General features: G+C 35.1%; 2 protein-coding genes across 3 annotated transcripts; both read left to right on the forward strand.

Annotated features, from left to right (window-relative positions):
- The first annotated feature begins 221 nt into the window (after nucleotides 1-221).
- Nucleotides 222-3,004, forward strand: LOC115714404 (SCARECROW-LIKE protein 7). Its single transcript, XM_030643094.2, has 2 exons — nucleotides 222-510; nucleotides 643-3,004. Exon 2 carries the CDS (start codon nucleotides 671-673, stop codon nucleotides 2,534-2,536), a length of 1,866 nt encoding a protein of 621 aa, XP_030498954.1. The 5' UTR covers nucleotides 222-510; nucleotides 643-670; the 3' UTR covers nucleotides 2,537-3,004.
- Nucleotides 3,005-13,383: 10,379 nt separating this feature from the next.
- LOC115714469 (uncharacterized) lies at nucleotides 13,384-14,264 on the forward strand. 2 transcript variants are annotated; one of them, XM_061114569.1, is made up of 3 exons: nucleotides 13,384-13,630; nucleotides 13,707-13,834; nucleotides 13,964-14,264. In XM_061114569.1, exons 1-3 carry the CDS (start codon nucleotides 13,422-13,424, stop codon nucleotides 13,969-13,971), a joined length of 345 nt encoding a protein of 114 aa, XP_060970552.1. In that variant the 5' UTR covers nucleotides 13,384-13,421; the 3' UTR covers nucleotides 13,972-14,264. The 2 variants fall into 2 exon arrangements, with proteins under 2 accessions (XP_060970552.1, XP_030499052.2); XM_030643192.2 differs by having other exon boundaries at nucleotides 13,387-13,630; nucleotides 13,947-14,264.
- The last annotated feature ends 4,702 nt before the right edge of the window (nucleotides 14,265-18,966 follow it).

An 18,966-nucleotide genomic window follows, 5' to 3' on the forward strand; every position in this document is an offset into this window, starting at 1 on the left:
AATTTAAATCGTAAATTTAAAAATAAAAATTAAAAAAAAATCAATATATGAGATAATTGTCTAAATTTATTTATAAACAAGTTAAATAAATTGTATTGTGTCGTGTGTTGGAGTATGTATTTATTTTTAATACATGAATCAGTTGATGACAAAATAAAAGTGTCTATTAGTATTAGTAGTAGGGTACATAAATAATATTAAATAAATAGTGTTTTCATCATTCAAAGTATTGATTTTTGTTAAATTAAATTATTTTGTTATGAATATGAAGAGAGAAAGTGGGACCCATCTAGTTTCATTTCCATGGGATTTTTCATTTTTTCTTTTTTCTTTTTTCTTTTTTCTTTTTTCTTTTTTATTAATAATAATCTGCTACCATCCCAGTTGAGAGAGTGAAGAGCTTAATCTTGTTCTTTAAATAGCTGCACTTCTGAAATCGTCTTCCCCCCTTCTCTCTCCTCTTCACACTCACTCCTTTCTCTCTCTCTTTCTCTAGCTGGTTCTATCAGAGTAAGTTTGATTAAATTCTTCAAAGATTCAGTTTTTTCTTCTTGGGTAATTTAAAAATTGTTTTTTTGGCTCTCCCAACTACGGCTACTACATTTTTGACTGATTATCTGTTTTTGGGTAATGTGATTGCAGAGTTTTTCCGGCGGTGGTTGGCCGGAGAATGGCATATATGTGTACGGACAGTGGTAATTTAATGGCGATAGCTCAACAAGTGATAAAGCAGAAACAGCAGCAAGAGCAACAACAACAACAGAGCCATCAACAGCAGCAACTCACTGGTCTAAGTCCCTTTTCTCTTAATCCATGGAGTACTGTTACTCACCACAACACCATGTCTAATGCTCCGAATTTGGGTGGTTATGGGTTGGCGGGTTCTGGCTTTCCTGATCCATTTCTAGTCACTGGTGGTTCGGATACAGGTGAACCAGGGTTTCAGTTTCCTCACATGGATCACCACTCAACTGGGTTTCGATTTTCAGATTTCGGCGCCGGTCCAGGTGGCGAGTTTGAGTCTGACGAGTGGATGGATAGCATAATGGGCGGTGGAGATTCAACGGATAGTTCAAATCTTCCTTCTGGTTGTGACGCGTGGCAAAACAATGCTGCGGATTTCGTTCTCTACGGTGCTGCTGATCCCTTCGCCGCTTGCCCGAGTCGACTCAGTATCCCTTCTTCATCATCACCTTCGGATCTCAACCGAGTTAATCTATTCAACGAAACCCAGCAGAAAAACCCTAACCCACTTCAGCAGACTCAAGTTTCGCCATGGATCCCACCCCAAGCTCCTCAGTCTCCGCCAGTGGTATCGAAGGACTCAAAATCGACAAATCCTCCACCGTCGCATAGCGTAAGGAAGAACGACGTTATCGGCGTGTCTACCAGCTCACCAGAAATCGAATCGGCGCCACCGCTTTTTAAAGCCCTAATTGACTGTGCTCGACTCACTGAAGCCGAACCAGAGCGAGCTGTGAAATCATTGATTAAGCTTAAGGAATCAGTGTCAGAGCAAGGAGATCCGACTGAAAGAGTCACCTTTCACTTCGCCGAAGCACTGTATAACAGAGTTTCTCTACCGGCGGAGAAAAGCTGCTCCGCCATTTACGAAAGTGCTTCTTCTGAAGATTTCACACTCCCTTACAAGGCTTTAAACGACGCTTGTCCGTACTCCAAATTCGCCCATTTGACTGCGAATCAAGCCATACTCGAAGCCACTGAAAGAGCTAGTAAGATCCATATAGTTGATTTCGGAATCGTTCAAGGGGTTCAGTGGGCTGCCCTTTTACAAGCCCTAGCGACTCGGCCCACCGGAAAGCCCACTAAGATTAGATTATCCGGCATACCAGCTCTTGCCCTCGGCAGAACACCGGCGGCGTCCTTGGTCGCCACCGGTAATCGTCTCTCCGAGTTCGCGAAGCTTCTTGAATTGAACTTCGTGTTTGAACCTATTCTAATACCGATTAGTGAACTTAACGAGTCAAGCTTTAGGGTCGAAGAAGACGAGGTCTTGGCAGTGAATTTCATGCTTCAATTGTATAACCTCTTAGACGAGACTCCAATGGCTGTACATACTGCTCTCAGATTGGCTAAATCACTAAACCCAAAGATTGTTACTTTAGGTGAATACGAAGCTAGTTTGAACCAAGTTGGGTTTATGACTCGTTTCAAGAACGCTTTGAAGTACTACACGGCTGTGTTTGAATCATTGGAGCCTAATTTAAGCCGTGAATCGCCTGAAAGGCTTCAGGTTGAAAGGGTTTTGTTTGGTCGTCGAATTGGTTGTGTAGTTGGGCCAGAGGATCCTAGAACGAAAAGAGAACGAATGGAAGATAGAAAGGAATGGAAAGCTTTAATGGAAGGTTGTGAATTTCAACCAGTGAAGCTAAGTCATTACGCTGTTAGCCAAGCTAAGATCCTTTTATGGAACTATAATTACAGTTCTTTATTTTCTCTGGTTGAATCTTCACCTGCCTTTCTATCTTTGGCATGGAATGATGTCCCTCTTTTGACAGTTTCGTCATGGCGTTAATGGGTTTTTTTTCACCTCAATTGGGGTCATTGGTTCTTTTACCAGGTCTTTTATCTCTGGTTTGGAACCATGGCAATACATACCTATTCTCAGCCATTGATGTTCTTTGTTCGATGCTTCTTCTTATTGATTCAGATATGCAAAACTCAGTGTAACTCTGATTTCGATATCTAAGCATTAAAGTTACTGCATTATCAGAGGCTTTTGAAGATTTTTGGGACAGAAAACTTGCTTTGTTCATTTGGTAGTTTGTCTAGTTTTTTTCAACTTTCTTAACGTTATAGTGGGCTTCTCTCTCTTTTTTTTTATTTATTTATTGGGGGTTTTTCTTATAGATTTGAATCTCGAATATGACTAATTGTAGAAAAGGGAATTGAAAACTCGAGGGAATGGAAGAATGCACTCTCCCTCTTTGTGTCTGTAATTTTGCATGTACATTTGAATCAATGGGTTTAGTTTTGCTATTAATTTCTTTTAGCTTTTGATTAAGAGTTACTTAACTACATTACATATTCACTTATTATTCTTTTTTAAAGCTCCTTTTCTCAATTTCTTACTTGTGACACCACCAACCAAAACTGTTTAATCTGCAATTTTACTGAGCACTCAAAACTATCATTAATTCTATTGACGTAAAAAACATGACATATGAATTTATGTCATCTTTACTTGGTTTAGCTCACTGTAATTAATTTTTGAAGAACACCCAATTAACTCTTACTAGTAAGTAATCTGCAACTCCATCTCTTTCATTCATTTAATCCGTTAAAATCCCTCGTAGGAGAAAATGACATAGTAAAAGCATTGATCTATGACAATTGCTATAGTCTTTTTCTCCTCCATGCTTTTGATTATGGCTTTAATGCATGTCCCTTTCGTTAATCAATCACACACACACACACTAAGTCTCTCTCTCTCTATCTTTCTCTTTCTCTCTTTCTCTGTTTTGTGTCTTGACACGAGAGAAATTACATCTGCATCTCATGCTAAACAGAGATGACTTGGAAAGAAGAGCAAGCCAATTTTCCAAATCTGCACTCACTGCATGAATCAATGGGGCCAGGACTCTCAGAGGATGACAATGAAGGAGTGGTCTGGTGCTGCATAATGCTCTGTTTATTGTCCTATTGATCGTGACCATTCAGGTGTCATTGTGGAAAGAACGTTTCGAGTGTTTTAGAAATTTGATTTTGGTTAAAAAAAAAAAGGGACCCCATTTTCAGAACAAACAAGGGCACTTTGTGGGGTTTGGTATGCGTCTTCTTCAAACACTACTGCTCGTATAAATACAAACCAGTCCTCAATATTTCTGAGCACAAACACAGCATAAATAGACCTTCTTTCCCAATTGCTTAAATAAATAATTGGACCCCTTAACACATGCCTTTTCTTTTTTTCTTTTCTTTTTTTGTGCCCAAATTTTTGTTACATTTTAACTACTTTATACATCGTCGATATCATCAAATGATTCAAATCAATGTTCTTTGATCGTAATTTGAATAAAGGGTACTGATAAATATGCACCAACAAGCCTTGGTACAGTTTCACTGCCCGTGAAAGTCAATACATTAATAATAAATAGTTGCAGTAAATCTGAGTGTGTAAACAAGCATAAAGGCACAGCATTCTTAAATGAAAATGATGGTTCAATGCTCCATCCAAAAGTTGGTTCATTTGAACAGTTGGGCCAAATACAAATAATTTAGTAGACTATTTATTTGTTTGGATTTTATTTTTTATTGCAAATTTTCTGAAAAATTAAAAGTGATCAATCCATTGAAACGTCAAATTTAAAGAGTTGTACTTATTGAATAATAGTACGGATAAGGAGGGAGGGTTGGAGCAGTTTGGTGTGAGTTTTGGGAAGAAGGGTGTGGTGTGTGTGTTATTAGGTTAGGTAGAAGAGAACAGAGAGGTAATTATTTGTGTGTGGTTTTTAAGGGAGACCAAAGCTGACGAATTTGACGTGTAAATACAAACCTAATCCTTTACTGAGCTTTGTTCAATGGGTCTGGTCTGGTCTGGTATGGTCTGGTCTGGTCTGGTCTGGATGGAGTAGTGGAGTAGTGGTTTGGTGTGGCCGAAGATTTATGACGTCACAGGCTGCTGCAACGGTCGGGTGGTCCCGCCCTATGGAGACCGTATTACATAATCATAAATAATAATAATAATAATAATAATAATATGAATGAATGAATGAATGAAGGTGATATTAGTTTGCTTTGCTTTGTCATCACAATAATAGGCTGACTCACCACTCACACACACCTCACACTCTCCCATCCGGCCCCTACGGTCCTTCTTCAAAAGCTTCTATACTGTGTGTTAACCTCACTTGTGGGTGTACTGTGCACCCACTCTTAGTGCACCAAGACATAACAAGGGCCTCTGTTAACCTCACTTGTGGGTGCACTGTGCACTCACTCTTAGTGCACCAAGGCACAACAAGGGTCTCTGTTAACCTCACTTGTGGGTGCACTGTGCACCTACTCTTAGTGCACCAAGGCACAACAGCTATTACTCTATTATTATTATTTTAAATGATTAATTTACCGTATAAATATTTAAATTTTAATTTTATTTATAAATAAATATTTAAATTTAATTTTTATAAGTAATTATCTATGTGTTATTTTTTATTGGTATATTTAAATTAATCTTTTATAAAAAAAAAAAATTGATGATTTGAACCAATCAAGAATTGGCACGTGGTAATTTTACAATATATTTTTATATTAGACCAGCAAGTTTTCGTATTTTTTTATAAGTATTATATTTTTAAATACTTTATTAATTAAAATAATAAAAATACTAATAAAGAGAGAAACATGAAAAAGAATAAAAAGTAATAAAAAATATTTAAAGGATCTCTAATTTTATAAATATAGAGAATGAGTAAAATAATTTAAGGGATCTCTAAAATAATTATAGAGTTTAAAAAAGCAATTAAAGGGATTAAAATGTTTGATTCTATAAAATTTAAAAGAAAATGAGTGCAAGAGCATAAAAGAAGAGAGTGCTCTTAAACCTTTGGTATCACAATTTATCATATGTAATTTTACATACCAATTTAAGAGAGTGTTTGATAGGGAGGAGAGAGATGGGTGGATAGAGAAAGGTGAAAGGAGATGTGAAGTTCATTGCTTTGGTAAGAAATGGAAAGAGAAAGAGAGAGGAGAGTTGGAAGGAGACCTTCCCTTTAAATTTCAAAAATCTAAGCTCTCCACATTCTAAAAAAATTAAGAAAAAAACTACATATATTTATACTAAGGGCTCGTTACACTAAGTTGTATTATATTATATGGAATTGTGTTGGATCGTATTATATTGTAAAATTATACTATCTATATCATAAACTGGACTCCAATCCTGACTCCGACCCTGGCCCAGGTGCCCGTTTCAGAGGCCAGGGCCAGATCTAAGTCTAGGTTCGTAACTAAGTTTGGGGGCATACTGGGGGGTCTGGGTTAAGGACAATGGTCGATCCGAGGTTTGGGTCTAGGTCTAGGTCCGTGTCCAAATTTGAGGTTTGGATTCAGGTCTGAGTCCAAGTTTGAGTTTCTGGTGTAGGTCCTAGGTTTGGGTCTTGAGTCCAGATCCCAATCTGGGTCCCGAGATTGGGTTTGAGCTCAGGTCCTAAGTCTGGGTCCAAGGTTGGGATTAGTATTGTAAGTTTGTGCGTGTTGTGATGGCCCGACCTATATTAAACTATGCTTTTCAAAAAAACGGGTCGTGTCGTGTTATACTACAGAAAAATATGAGTCATGTAATGTTGTGCCAATATTTTTAAAGGGTATGTCCAACACGGCCCGTAGGTCCGTTATTTTCGTGTTGTACTCGAATTCGTATCGTGCTTTACTTGTGCCAGCCCATATTTTTTAAATAGGCCAGCCTATTTTGATATCTAGGCTTATATTCGTGCTTTACTTTTTCATATTTTTTTTTTACAATTACTAAAGTATATTATATTTTATAGCTTTAGTTATTTTTATATAATTTTTCAATAATATTTTATAAATAATCATATAAAAAAATTATTAGCATCATTAGAACTTGAATATTTACTTATAAATTATACTCAAAATTCAAATTGTTATATCCCATCCTATAAATAAAGTAATATGTAACCTTAATATTTTTTATTTTAATACTTTTCATTATATAATTATAATATTGAGTATTATATTTAAAATTTATTATTATTTTATCTAAATTGAAAAATTTATATATTATTATTAATAATAATAATTATAAGGTTTTTTAATATGTCGTGTCGTATTTTTTGGATTTATCACGTGTCGTGCTGTTGTGGTATTTTTAACACGCAAGTATATGTATCGTTAGTAAGTTATGGACTCACAAAGAGTAAGGTCAATCCCATAAAGATTGTAGTTAAGTACTTTAAAATTAAATCTTTTCTTCTATTTGGCTATATAAAATTTAAGAAAACATTAAAATTTGAAAACAATAAAAACAGTGAAAATAAGAAGCATGTGAATTAATAAAAAAATTAACGATGAATAAAGTTAGGGATTTAGATTTCAATTGCATCTATTGATTATGGTTTAACATGATTCTATTCCTATTACCAAATTCTATGCAATAGCAGGTTTACTAAGGTAATTTATAGTCTTCTCAAATATCTAAACCTCAAATACATGTAAATTTTCTACTCTCGTGATAAATTAAACATGTAAAAGGCATTAAAAATAGAAACCCTATAAGTTATCCAAACCATGTAGGTACTCTCGTCTTATATAAAAATTTTGTTTTATTTCACTATAGCATAATCGACACTCACTTCTCAAATTTCGCATCAATATCATAAACATTTAATTGGTGATCAGGCAAGTAAAAGTAATTAAGTACGAATGAAATAGAATATATAGAAATTGAGGGAAAATTGAATCATATTAAAACCAAATATCAATTTCAAACAATATCCATCTAGACCCTAATGAATTGTTTAACTACTCATGTTCATCATAGCAAATTCACACATATTAATCTAAGAATAGAGAAGAAAAGAATGTTAAAAATCCTCTTGAAAACGCCTCTAATATTGAATTTGATTTCCAAAATTCGTACTCCCTTCAGTGCTTTTGGTTTCCTTCTAAATTGCTTGATGAAAACCAGTGAAGTCCACTTCTTTTATAGCCAATAAGGGATTAAAAAGATAGAAAAGATGTTGTGAAAATTTATATTGATTTATAATTGCGCAAGTGTACACAATCACAAACAAGTAATACAATGATAAGTAATCAAAGTTCGTCTCCACATGGACTTTTTACTAAATAATACAAAATCAACTAAGAGCAATTCCAATAATTTCAAATAAAAAATAAAACAAAGTAACAAATTAATTCAAGAGCAAAATTCTTAAACTTAATTCTAAACTTGAGAAATAATTTTTTAAACTCAATAAACTAAAAATAAGAAGCTAAAAGTGATTAAAGTGGTGATAATTTCAGATTTGGAAAATAGACTTGGGTGATTGATTTCCACTTGTATGTCCCAGTTGATACAGCAATGACCCAGCAATCCTGGCAGAGTTAACAAATTTCAAAAAAAAACCAGCAAGCTTTTTCCAAAACTTGCAATAAACCATTCATAATCTCACAATGCATTCCTACATCATTTTAGATCACAAATAGCCCAATAAAGCATCAAATCTTTAGTTATGCATGATAGCAAAATATTCATATTTCACTACTAATTAATACCTAAAAGAGAAGGTAAAAATCATGCATCAATTAGAGGGGTTCAACTAGGTCTTACTTTTCCAAGTAAGATCTAGCTTGCTAAATGTTAAAGATGGCCAAAAATTAACATTCATTCAACATTTCATCACAACTAATTGAACTAAGTCAAGATTACTTAATCATTACAAAATCAAAACACTAGTCCATACAAGGGTTCATAACCACCCAAATCTCAAAGAGTTTAGTTCATAGTTGAAATTAAAAACATCAAACCAGAAAATGAAATGTTCATGGAGTTAAAGAGAAAACTAGAGAGTAGAAAATGATACAAAATGAAGAGAAGAGCAAGATAAATGAGTTTGAAGCTCAAATCCTCTCTTTGTAGGTTGTCTTCTTCTCCTTCTTCTCAATTTTCTTCTTCTCTTCTTTGTACTCTCTTCTTTTTTCCTTTCTTTTCTTTGTACTTCTCTTTTTTCTGCTGTAATTTTCGTACCCTATATTCAAAGTGCAGCCACCATATCTATTTTATCCTCCTTCTCTCTTTGCTCCCCAATTAGGGTACTAAAGTTTACCCTAATTGGAAATCCAAGTCATGGTCCACTTGTCCTTCATTTTCCACCTATTTGTTGGGTCATTAGCCACATTTCGCCACCTCAGCTCGTTTTTCTCTTCATTAATGCCAGCTGGACGTTCTGCCAAAATACACTTACTGGGCTGACAAATTGCTACGCGATGATTATAGCAATGCTAGTCAGCAATTAGCATTTTTCTGCTCCTTTTCTTCCTTGTCCCAAACATTTCCAAATACCTATTCTTGTATTTTTTTCTGCTTAATACATTAAAAAAAAAAAAAACAACAACAACAACAACATAAGTTTATTTAACACTTACTAACACACACAGACTTCCATTTATTACAAAGACACAACAAACTAAACACAATTACATAATATAGACATTAATTGCTCCACAATTCAACTTAAAACTCAAGCTTAAAGATATAAAAATAACTCTAAATCTTAGAGTTATCAATAACCCCACGTTGAAAACTCTTATTCAGCTTCGAATTAGATGGGTGAGCTGCGGTATGCCCTTCCTATGTCGCGGCCCGTGTGTGAAATTTCTCACGTCTCCAGGCTTCCATTTGACACGTGCCGCGACATGAGGTTTCCATGCCTAGGTATGACCCCCATTTTGATACAGTTATTTTTTATGTGATCTTTTTTATCTTTTTTTTATCTTATTCCTTCGATATTTTCTAATCTTCTTCTGTTTTAAATTTGTAAAAATAAAAGATAAAAAATGTAAAATTGCTCAAAACAAGAGTAAAAGTAAATTAAAAACACATTAAAATTATCCTAAAAATAGTACTAAGAACATCCTAACACGTGCTTTTCGAGCTAGTCTATTTGTGCTTACGTGTCGTGCCTTTCGTGCTTCTTGTGTCATGTCGTGCTTAAAAATATATTTTTCGTGTCGTGTCGTGTCGTGTCGTGCTAATTTGTAGCATCGTATCGTGTTGTGTCCAAGCCTATATTTTTTCGTGCCTAGTTGTGCTCATGCCTTTTGGACTTGTGCCGGTTTCGTGTCATGTCAAAAAGCATGACCCGTATTTACAGCACTAGCTGGGGTTCACCTTGGACCCTTTGTAAATATTATAATACAAGCTAATACGGATTATTTGTTATGTATTAAATTATATGATTCACATTGTATTAAAATTTATGGCCGTAATAATTAATATAATACAATATTTTATTCAAATATAATATTACTTATTATTTAATACAATACAATTCTTATACCATCTACCAAATAAACTCTAATAATAATATTATAATAATTTTAATAATAAATTTCATCTCCATCTTTTCAATATTATTCTCCATCTTTTTTTAAACTCTCTCTTCATTCATCCTATTCTCCCTTAAATAGGACCATAATAGTATATTGCCCTAGTTGTAACAATTATATGTGAATCATCTCAATATAGTGAGCCATTGTAAACTGGTCCCTTAAGAATAGAAACTCTAATTGTGAGTCATTGCAAACTGGTCCTTTAAGAATAGTTCCAACTGAACTAGGTATATTCCTAGTCGGCCAGAAGAAGGGGCCAACCATTTTGTTGCGACTGAATCATTTTTTATAATGTCATAAGGAGCTATGGCTCTAAAAGAGATGTAGTCAGGATATTAGGTGCCTTTGATTTGAGATAATAAAATAAAAATAATTTTTATTTTATTTTTTTGTTTGACTTCATTTTTAAGTATTAAAATATCATTTTTATTCTAATTATGTTTTGATTTTTTTCAATCAAATTACATCATCTTGTTATGTGAGTTTGAGTTTAAAAAAGTTTGAAAAGAATAGACTTAGAAGGAATATAAATCTCAGTATTAGAAAAGATTAACATTCTACTATTTTAATTTAAAAAGTGGAATCTAATTAAAAATACAAATTCTTTCGTTATTAAAATTTAATTTAATTTATGGTAAATAGCGGCATAAATACTCGAAGTTTTAAGTTTGTAAGCGGCATAAGTACCCAATGTTTGTAAAACTGTAATTTTCCTCTAATTTTATTAGTACAGACTCTATTTTAAATATATTAAAGGAACATTTGGAAGTAACTGATACTACATGTTTATGTCTAGACCCAATGATCAAGAATCTGGACCTTATATGTGACCTGTTTAAGAAAATAATAGAACTTGTACTGACAAAATTAGAGAAAATTTACAGTTTTACAAATATTAGGTACTTATGCCGCTAAAAATAAACATTGGGATTATGCCACTTACAAACTTAACACTTTGGGTACTTATGTCACTATTTACCCTTTAATTTACTATTCTCATTACTCTAAATCTCATACCAAACACCTATTGGTAAGGAGTACGGGTAATACTTAATACTAATTTATTAAATGAAGGGTAAATATCGACACAAGTACCCAAAGTTTTAAGTTTGTAAGTGGCATAAATCCAATGTTTAATTTTAGCAGCATAAGTACCCAATGTTTGTAATTTTTCTCTAGTTTTGTCAGTACATACTCCGTTTTGAATTTATTAAATGAACATTTGGAAGTAGATGATAGGGGTGTTCACAAAGTATCCGATCCAATCCAATCCGCACGATCCAATCCAATCCAACCCGCAAAATGCAGATATACGCACTTGTGCGGATTGGATTGGATTGAGAAATCCAAAATCCGCACTTGTGCGGATTGGATGTTGTTTGACCTCAAAAAGTAACCGATCCAATCTAATCCGCACTTAATTATATATATTTTTAAAAAATTATAATATATAATATATATTAATCAAAACAAGACACAAACTTCTAATTTCTTAATCTTTTTTAGTAATATATTGAGTTGGTACATTTTATTTATTTTATAATAAAAAATACAAGAAAAATAATTCTTATTCACATGGACACATACACATAAATTTAAATATATGTATACTAGCTTATTATTTTAGTAAGAGATACATATATATTTTAGTGTAAATCTAAAGATAAGTACATATATATTGATATATAAATATATATATATGTATATTGATTTGATTTGTTTATAAATAGAGATAGAAATAGATTATTATTGGAGATTAAGAAACAATAGTCTTTTTTTAATTTTTTTTCTATGAAATATTAAATAATTTATTATTAAAAAAATAACCGATCCAAAATAACCGATCCAATCCGTACTGTTGCGGATTGGATTGGATTGGATTTAAACTCTTATGCGGATCGGATTGGATCCAAAATATAAAATCCGCACTTAGTGCGGATTGGATGTTGTTTGACCAAAAAAGTGCGGATTGGATCGGATGAACACTCCTAGTAGATGATACTACATATTTCTGTCTAGACCCAATGATCAAGAATCTGGACCTTATATATGTGGTCTGTTCAAGAAAATAACAGAATTTGTAATAACGAAATTAAAGAAAAATTACAGTTTTTACAAATATTGGGTACTTATGCCGCTAAATATAAACATTAGGTTTATACCGCTTATAAAACTTTAGGTACTTATGCCCCTATTTACACTTAAATGAATAACAAAGTTGTTATGGTGTTAGAGATTAACAAAGACAAAGTTGTATAAGCCTATGACTACAAGTTTTTATTTTTTATGCGAAGCCTTATGATTACGGTTGTGAATAAATTTTTCTTTTTTTTCCTTTTTTGCAAAACAAATAATTAGTAATATAAATATTGTTGAACTATTTTATTCAAACTTTTTAATTATAATTATACTAAAAAAACCTTTTGACTTATAATCAATAGGATTGACTGAGTATATAATTTTGTTGTGAAATGTGACTCAAATCATTTATTAATTTATTTATTAGTATTTGTAAAATTATAATTTTTTTAGTTAATTATTAATTGTGTGAAAAGAAATATTTTGGTAGTCAAGTTTTGAAGTCTTTTTTAGAGAAAGTTTTGGAATGTTTTGGTACCCAAATTTATTATTTTTATAAATATGTTTTTTGTGTCGGGGTGAGGTGTGTGTGAGAAAAAGAGTAAATTGTGAAAATAAAAGTGAATGTGAGAAAATGAGTAAGAAACAAAAGGTGTTTTGAGATTCGAGATAGTGAGTGTATGTAATTTTAAAATTATAAGTGAATATATTTTTCTTTGCAGGTTTAATGACTTTACCAAACCAAGTAATTTTTTCTTACTTCGTTTCTTTATTATTTTGTTGCGTTAGAAGTTTATTATTTTTCTGAATAAATGATATCAAGAGCAAAGGTTTATAGATCAACTCCAAAAATATCAAAGATAGTAATCTTCTACAAAATTTGAGAATGTATTTTTTTCGGTTAATAAAAAATTAGAATTACTCAATTTTTTTAATTTATAGTTATTGGAAGTTGTTTTTTTTTTTTTTGGTCAGGTCCGATCTTCCTTAAACTTAAATGCAATTTGATCTTGTATTTTGCTACTGCAATTCAATAAACGGTGCAAAAGTGACAAAGCATAGGGTATACGTATAATGCATGTAGAAAGTCATATAACAAAGACACGTTGCCATTTATTACTACGTGTCATCACAATAAGACCTAAGTAGAAACGGCCTCGATCGAAGAAATGCTATATTGGCCTTTTTTTTTTTTTTCAATCAATACACGTAGTAGATAATTTTATAAATACTATAACTCTAAATTGATGATTAAGATGATAAGGCAAAGGATCATGATCAACACTACACTACTAAGAAACATAACTTCAACACCACCAGTACCTATATTTGGTCAAAAATCCTCTGGGATCGGATTCACACAAGCAACTCACTCTGTTTCTACTTCTACCCAACCAAACAATAAAGATATGGACAAAGGAAAGGAAGAGATCAACACTAGTAATCAAGAAACTGGGTCAGTCTGTGTACTACTTTTTATTTAAATTAATTAGTGATCTATGTCGTTTTGATGTTTATATATATAATCTCAGAGACGTGATGTCTTCCTTTGGAGAAGGGTATTCTACAAGGTGTGATGAAGAAGGATTTGGTGGAATCTATGGGGGAAAGCAGTCTCTCAAGCCCCAAAATGATCCTGTTATTGATCCCAACCATTCTGGTATATGTATTTAGTTTTTTGTGGGTTAATCATGAATTTTTTAAATTTAATTTAATTGATTCAAATTCTAAGATTGGCATCTGATTATTGTGCTTTTTTTTTTTTATTGAAGAGTATGACAAAACGCAGGGGAGTGAAGTGAAGGAGAAAGAGAAATCACGACACCAGACTGGCCCCAATCGTCAATAGTGGATTACTCCTTAATTACACTTTAATTAATCTTGCATTATCTTTTTTTTTTTGGAAGAAATTCTGTGTTTTCAACTGGGGATTATTTTCAGTTTCAGTTTAATTATATGTTTTTAAGTTTTTATATCTATAAGGTAGATGGAGAAGAGTGTGTTATAGAATATAGATATCTTGTATGAGAGTTCATGTAAGCTAATAAATTAATAAATGTAATATGTACTTTATTTAGTATATTCCCTTACCAGCTGCCTTACTTATTATATCAACAATAAAATTGGAGTCGTTATACCATTCAAATTATGATAATTTTGCTTTCAGACTTTTTACTTGCTGCTACTTTTTTTTTTTTTTTTTGAGAGGTAAAATATAATAGTGGTCAATCATATATTCAAAAGATTTAAGGAAAATATTTATCATTGCTAACAATTTAGTATTACAATCTTAAATAATAAGGTTGAATAAAGAGAAATAATACTAAGTGCATTTTAATATGGGGTTTCATATATCTAAACAATTACATATAAATATATAATATAATTCAGCAGTTCTAATAGCTGGAAAAGAAAGTGAAGTGAGTAGTTATGGTACAAATAAACATTTTAAGTTGTAATTTGCGATCCCATATCTGCAAAATTTAAGAGTTGAAATTTGAAACCCACCTAATACTCATATTAATAATTTATACATTCAAATTGGTGAGGATTACTTTGGAGCCAACTTTTGCATAATTTCCATGTCTTGACACGTGGTAATGGAAAAAATTCGGATTTTCTGATGGCCGAGGAGGCGGGCCGAATCATGCCCCCCAAATTCCCATGAAGCTCCTCTCATGGAATTGCCGAGGGCTTGGCAACCCTCTGGCAAAGAAGGCTCTCAGGGCCTTGGTGCTAAGGGAGGATCCTAATGTTCTATTTTTAATGGAAACTAAGCTCGATTATCATAGGATGGATTTGGTTTGGCGTCGGATTGGCTTTGCCGGTGCTACTGTGGTTGGATCAACTGGTGCTGCGGGTGGTCTATGTTTATGTTGGAAAGCGGGGATTAATGTTCAAGTGATTCTAGCAACCTCGTATGTGATTACTGTGTCCTTTAGTGGCATCCTCAATGTCCCTAGGTGGACAGGTTTTTTTGTCTATGGCCCCCCTGTTCGGGCAGAGAGAAATGAGTTTTGGAATTCCTTCGCTCTTGAAGTTGCTGCGGTTAGTGAACCATGGGCGGTTATGGGGGATCTTAATCTGATTTTGGAACAAATTGAAAAATTCGGGGGAACGACCTTCGAGTATGCGGATGGCGCCTTGTTAAGAGAGTTTCTTGATGTTACTGGGGGGTGGATATCGGTAGTATGGGTAATTTTTTCACTTGGTCCAATGGGAGGCAATTCCAACACTTGGTTCGTGAAAGGCTTGATAGAGTGGTGGGGGATCCCAATTGGGTTGTATCCTTTCCAAAAGCGGGTGTTCGTGCCTTGGCGGTGAAGGATTCTGATCATGCTCCTCTTATGTTGGATCTCCTTTTTAATAGGGACCGGTTCAAAACTCCGTTCCGCTATCTGGACGCTTGGTCTAGGGACCCGAGTTGCAAAGAATTGGTGAAGGAAGCCTGGCGTATTGAAATCCAGGGTGTTAAAAGTTTTCAGCTTATGAGCAGGATTGCTCATACCAGGAAATGTCTTTCTAAGTGGAATAAACTCCACTTTGGTTATTGCTCTGATAAGTTAAACATGCTTAATCGGCTCTTGGTTGAGGTTCAAGGCCGTGAGCCCACCCAGCAGTCTCTTCAGCTCGAGGCCGATATAATTCTTGAAATAGAAGAAATCGAAGCTCGACAATGTGAGATTTGGAAACAAAAATCCAGGGAATTGTGGTATAGGGACGAAGATCGTAATACCAAGTTCTTTCATGCGGCCACTGTCATCAAACGGAGAATGAACTTTGTGAATGAGGTGTCTGATAATGGTGTTGACTGGGTTGAGGGTAGACAGGCAGTTGGGAATTACTTCTGTTCTAACTTCAAACGGTTGTTTGATTCTACTCACCCAAGGGATCCGGAACTGGAAAACATTATCCAACCTCAGATTGATACGGAAACCAATGACAGCCTGGTTAGAATACCATCTGCTTCAGAGATTAAAGAGGTGGTGTGGTCTCTACACCCTCTTAAAGCCCCTGGACCGGATGGTATGCCCGGAAAATTTTACCGAGACCATTGGGATACTGTTGGCGGTGATGTGATTGGTACAGTGACCCAGTTTTTTAAAACGGGGAAATTTGTGAGGACCCTGAACCAGACCTTTCTAGTGCTTATCCCTAAGAAAGATGGAGCTTGTAACTTTGATAGTTTCAGACCAATTAGCTTGTGCAACTTTGTATACAAAGTTATTTCTAAATTGATTGCCAATCGATTGAGGCCAATTTTGAGCAAGATCATATCTCCATTTCAATATGCTTTCATCCCGGGTAGGTGGATTGCAGAGAATAGTATTATTGCCCAGGAGATCATGCATTCTTTCAAGAATTGTAAGGGTAAAACTGGGTTTGCGGGCCTCAAACTCGATATGTCCAAAGCTTATGACCGCCTGGAATGGAGCTTCATTGAGAAAATTCTGAGAGCCTTCGAATTTGGAGAAAAGTTCATCAAGCTAATCTCGGGTTGTATATCCACAGTCTCCTTTTCAGTTTTGCTCAACGGGGGCCCTTTGAAGCAATTCAACCCGAAAAGATGAATACGCCAAGGTGATCCTTTATCACCGTACTTATTTATTTTATGTGGTGAAGTTCTATTCCGCCTTCTTGCAAGTTGCGAGGAAAGAGGTCTTATCCACGACTTCAAAGTGACCAGAAACAGCCCCTCGGTTTCTCATCTAATGTATGCTGACGATACCTTCATCTTTTGTCGAGCTGACTCTGGGGAAATTGAACATGTCCAACAATGCTTAAACAAATACTGTCAATGGTCTGGCCAAAGCATCAATGTGAACAAATCGGCTGTTACTTTCTCAAGAAATATAATCGCTGGGGTGGCTCAATCTATTCAGAATCAATTGGGTTTCCGCCTCTTGAACTCCAGTGATAAATTTCTGGGAAAATCCGATCATCTTGTCAAACAACAAATCCAAAGATTTTCACTTTATTTGTGAAAAGTTGAATGGTCGTCTGGAGGGATGGAGAAGCAAACTTTTGTCTCAAGCAGGGAGAACTACCCTCATCCGCTCGGTAGCTTCGAGTGTGCCAATTTATACTATGTCTACTTTCTTGCTCCCTACGGGTCTCTGTGAAGTTCTTGATCGGGCTGTAAGGAAATTTTGGTGGCTTGGTTCATCTGATAAGCAACATTTTTTGGCTCTCACAAATTGGGATTCTATTTGTTTGCCGAAGGACTGGGGGGGCTTGGGTTTAAAGAAATTTCAGGAGCTTAATCTGGCTTTGGTTACTAAGTTGGGCTGGCAACTTGCTGCTGGTAGTGAGTCCATCTGGGGAAGAATCTTTTTGGCCAAATATTGTCGTGGGAATCAGTCTTTTTGGTCTCTTCAGTTACCTAAGTCCGCATCTTGGGGGCTAGGAGTATTATGGCTGCTCGTGATATCCTTAGGAATGAAGCTTGTTACCTTATTGGTAACGGTAACTCAGTTGATGTTTGGAACTCCCCCTGGGTTCCGTGGATTAATTGGCAGCAATCCCGAGCTACCTTCAATCCATTGATCCAACAAAGGTCTGTCTATGCATCTAGTTTGATTCGAGATGATGGTGAATGGAACCTTGACCTCGTTCGTCGGTGGTTTGTCCCAACCCTTGCTAGCTCTATAAACTTGATCACTAGGCTTCCTGGTGGTTATGTGGATCGTTTGATTTGGAAAGATTCCACTGCTGGTCTCTTTAGCACCAAAGAGGCATATAAAGCTATTATCAGGAGAAGGTTGGGAGTTAAAGACAAGACTTGGTCTGATCTCTGGAAGTCCCCGCAACAGGAACGACTCAAACTCTTTTTATAGAGACTTGGTAGAGATATTCTCCCGTTTGGTAACCGTCTCAAGATGATATTCGACAACTCGGAAACTTGTTACATTTGCAAAGCTGATGACGATTCCTTCATCCATCTCTTTTGTAAGTGTCCCCTTGCTAAAGCCTTATGGTTTGATAGCGTTTGGTCTGTTCGTAGTGAGAATCTCTGGTTTGATACGCCTTTGGAATTGCTCAAGTGGATTCTGAATCCTGATTTTTTGAGCCAAAACCCAGTGGAAGATCAAAGGCAGTTCACTTTGTTTGCTAGCTGCCTCTGTTTTGTGTTGTGGCAGACCCGCAATTCCGCTTACCATGAGCAAACGGTGCCTACCTTTGCTGCTATACGCAGTGAAATATGGAGCAGAATTCGAGATACAAACCATGCTTTCAGTGTGGAAATCCCACAGCCTGTGGAGAGTGGAAGTGGTACGCTGCCACATGATATTTACTTGGATAGAATTATGTTCTTCACAGATGCTGCTTGTCGCGGACTAGTTGGTGCTGGGGGGTATTGTTGTTAAAAGCCCAAATGGATCGGTCTTGGAAGCTTTTACTGTCAAGCTGAAATTCTCTAACATCATTGAGGCGGAAGCTCGTACCCTTTTACATGCTTGCAATTGGTGTTCTACAAGAGGGTGGGTGAATCCTATTTTCTTCACTGATTGCAAGGTCTTGGCTGAATCGTTGTCGAGCAAGATTATCCCCTCTTGGAAGGACAACTCTTTGTTCATCCATCTCTTCGAAGCCTTCAACGTGATACCAGGTGCGCAGGTGGTTTGGATTAAGAGAGATTCTAACGAACTGGCTCATCGTCTTGCTGATTGGGCTTTCAAATATTCAGCCTTTGGTTTGGTTTGTAAGAATGTTGTGGAGTCCTTTTTGATTTCTTTGTAATCCTTTAGTTTTCTGCACTGGTTGTATGGGTTTGTGCTGGTTTTTTTTTCT

Source organism: Cannabis sativa, chromosome 4, assembly GCF_029168945.1.
Source record: "Cannabis sativa cultivar Pink pepper isolate KNU-18-1 chromosome 4, ASM2916894v1, whole genome shotgun sequence".
Classification (NCBI taxonomy): Eukaryota; Viridiplantae; Streptophyta; class Magnoliopsida; order Rosales; family Cannabaceae; genus Cannabis; species Cannabis sativa.

Coding starts and splice junctions, on each gene's coding strand:
- LOC115714404 (XM_030643094.2), top strand. CDS start 671: ATGGCATATATGTGTACGGACAGTGGTAATTTAATGGCGATAGCTCAA.
- LOC115714469 (XM_030643192.2), top strand. CDS start 13,422: ATGATTAAGATGATAAGGCAAAGGATCATGATCAACACTACACTACTA. Junction 13,631..13,706: donor ACTAGTAATCAAGAAACTGG/GTCAGTCTGTGT, acceptor ATATAATCTCAG/AGACGTGATGTCTTCCTTTG. Junction 13,835..13,946: donor TATTGATCCCAACCATTCTG/GTATATGTATTT, acceptor TTTTTATTGAAG/AGTATGACAAAACGCAGGGG.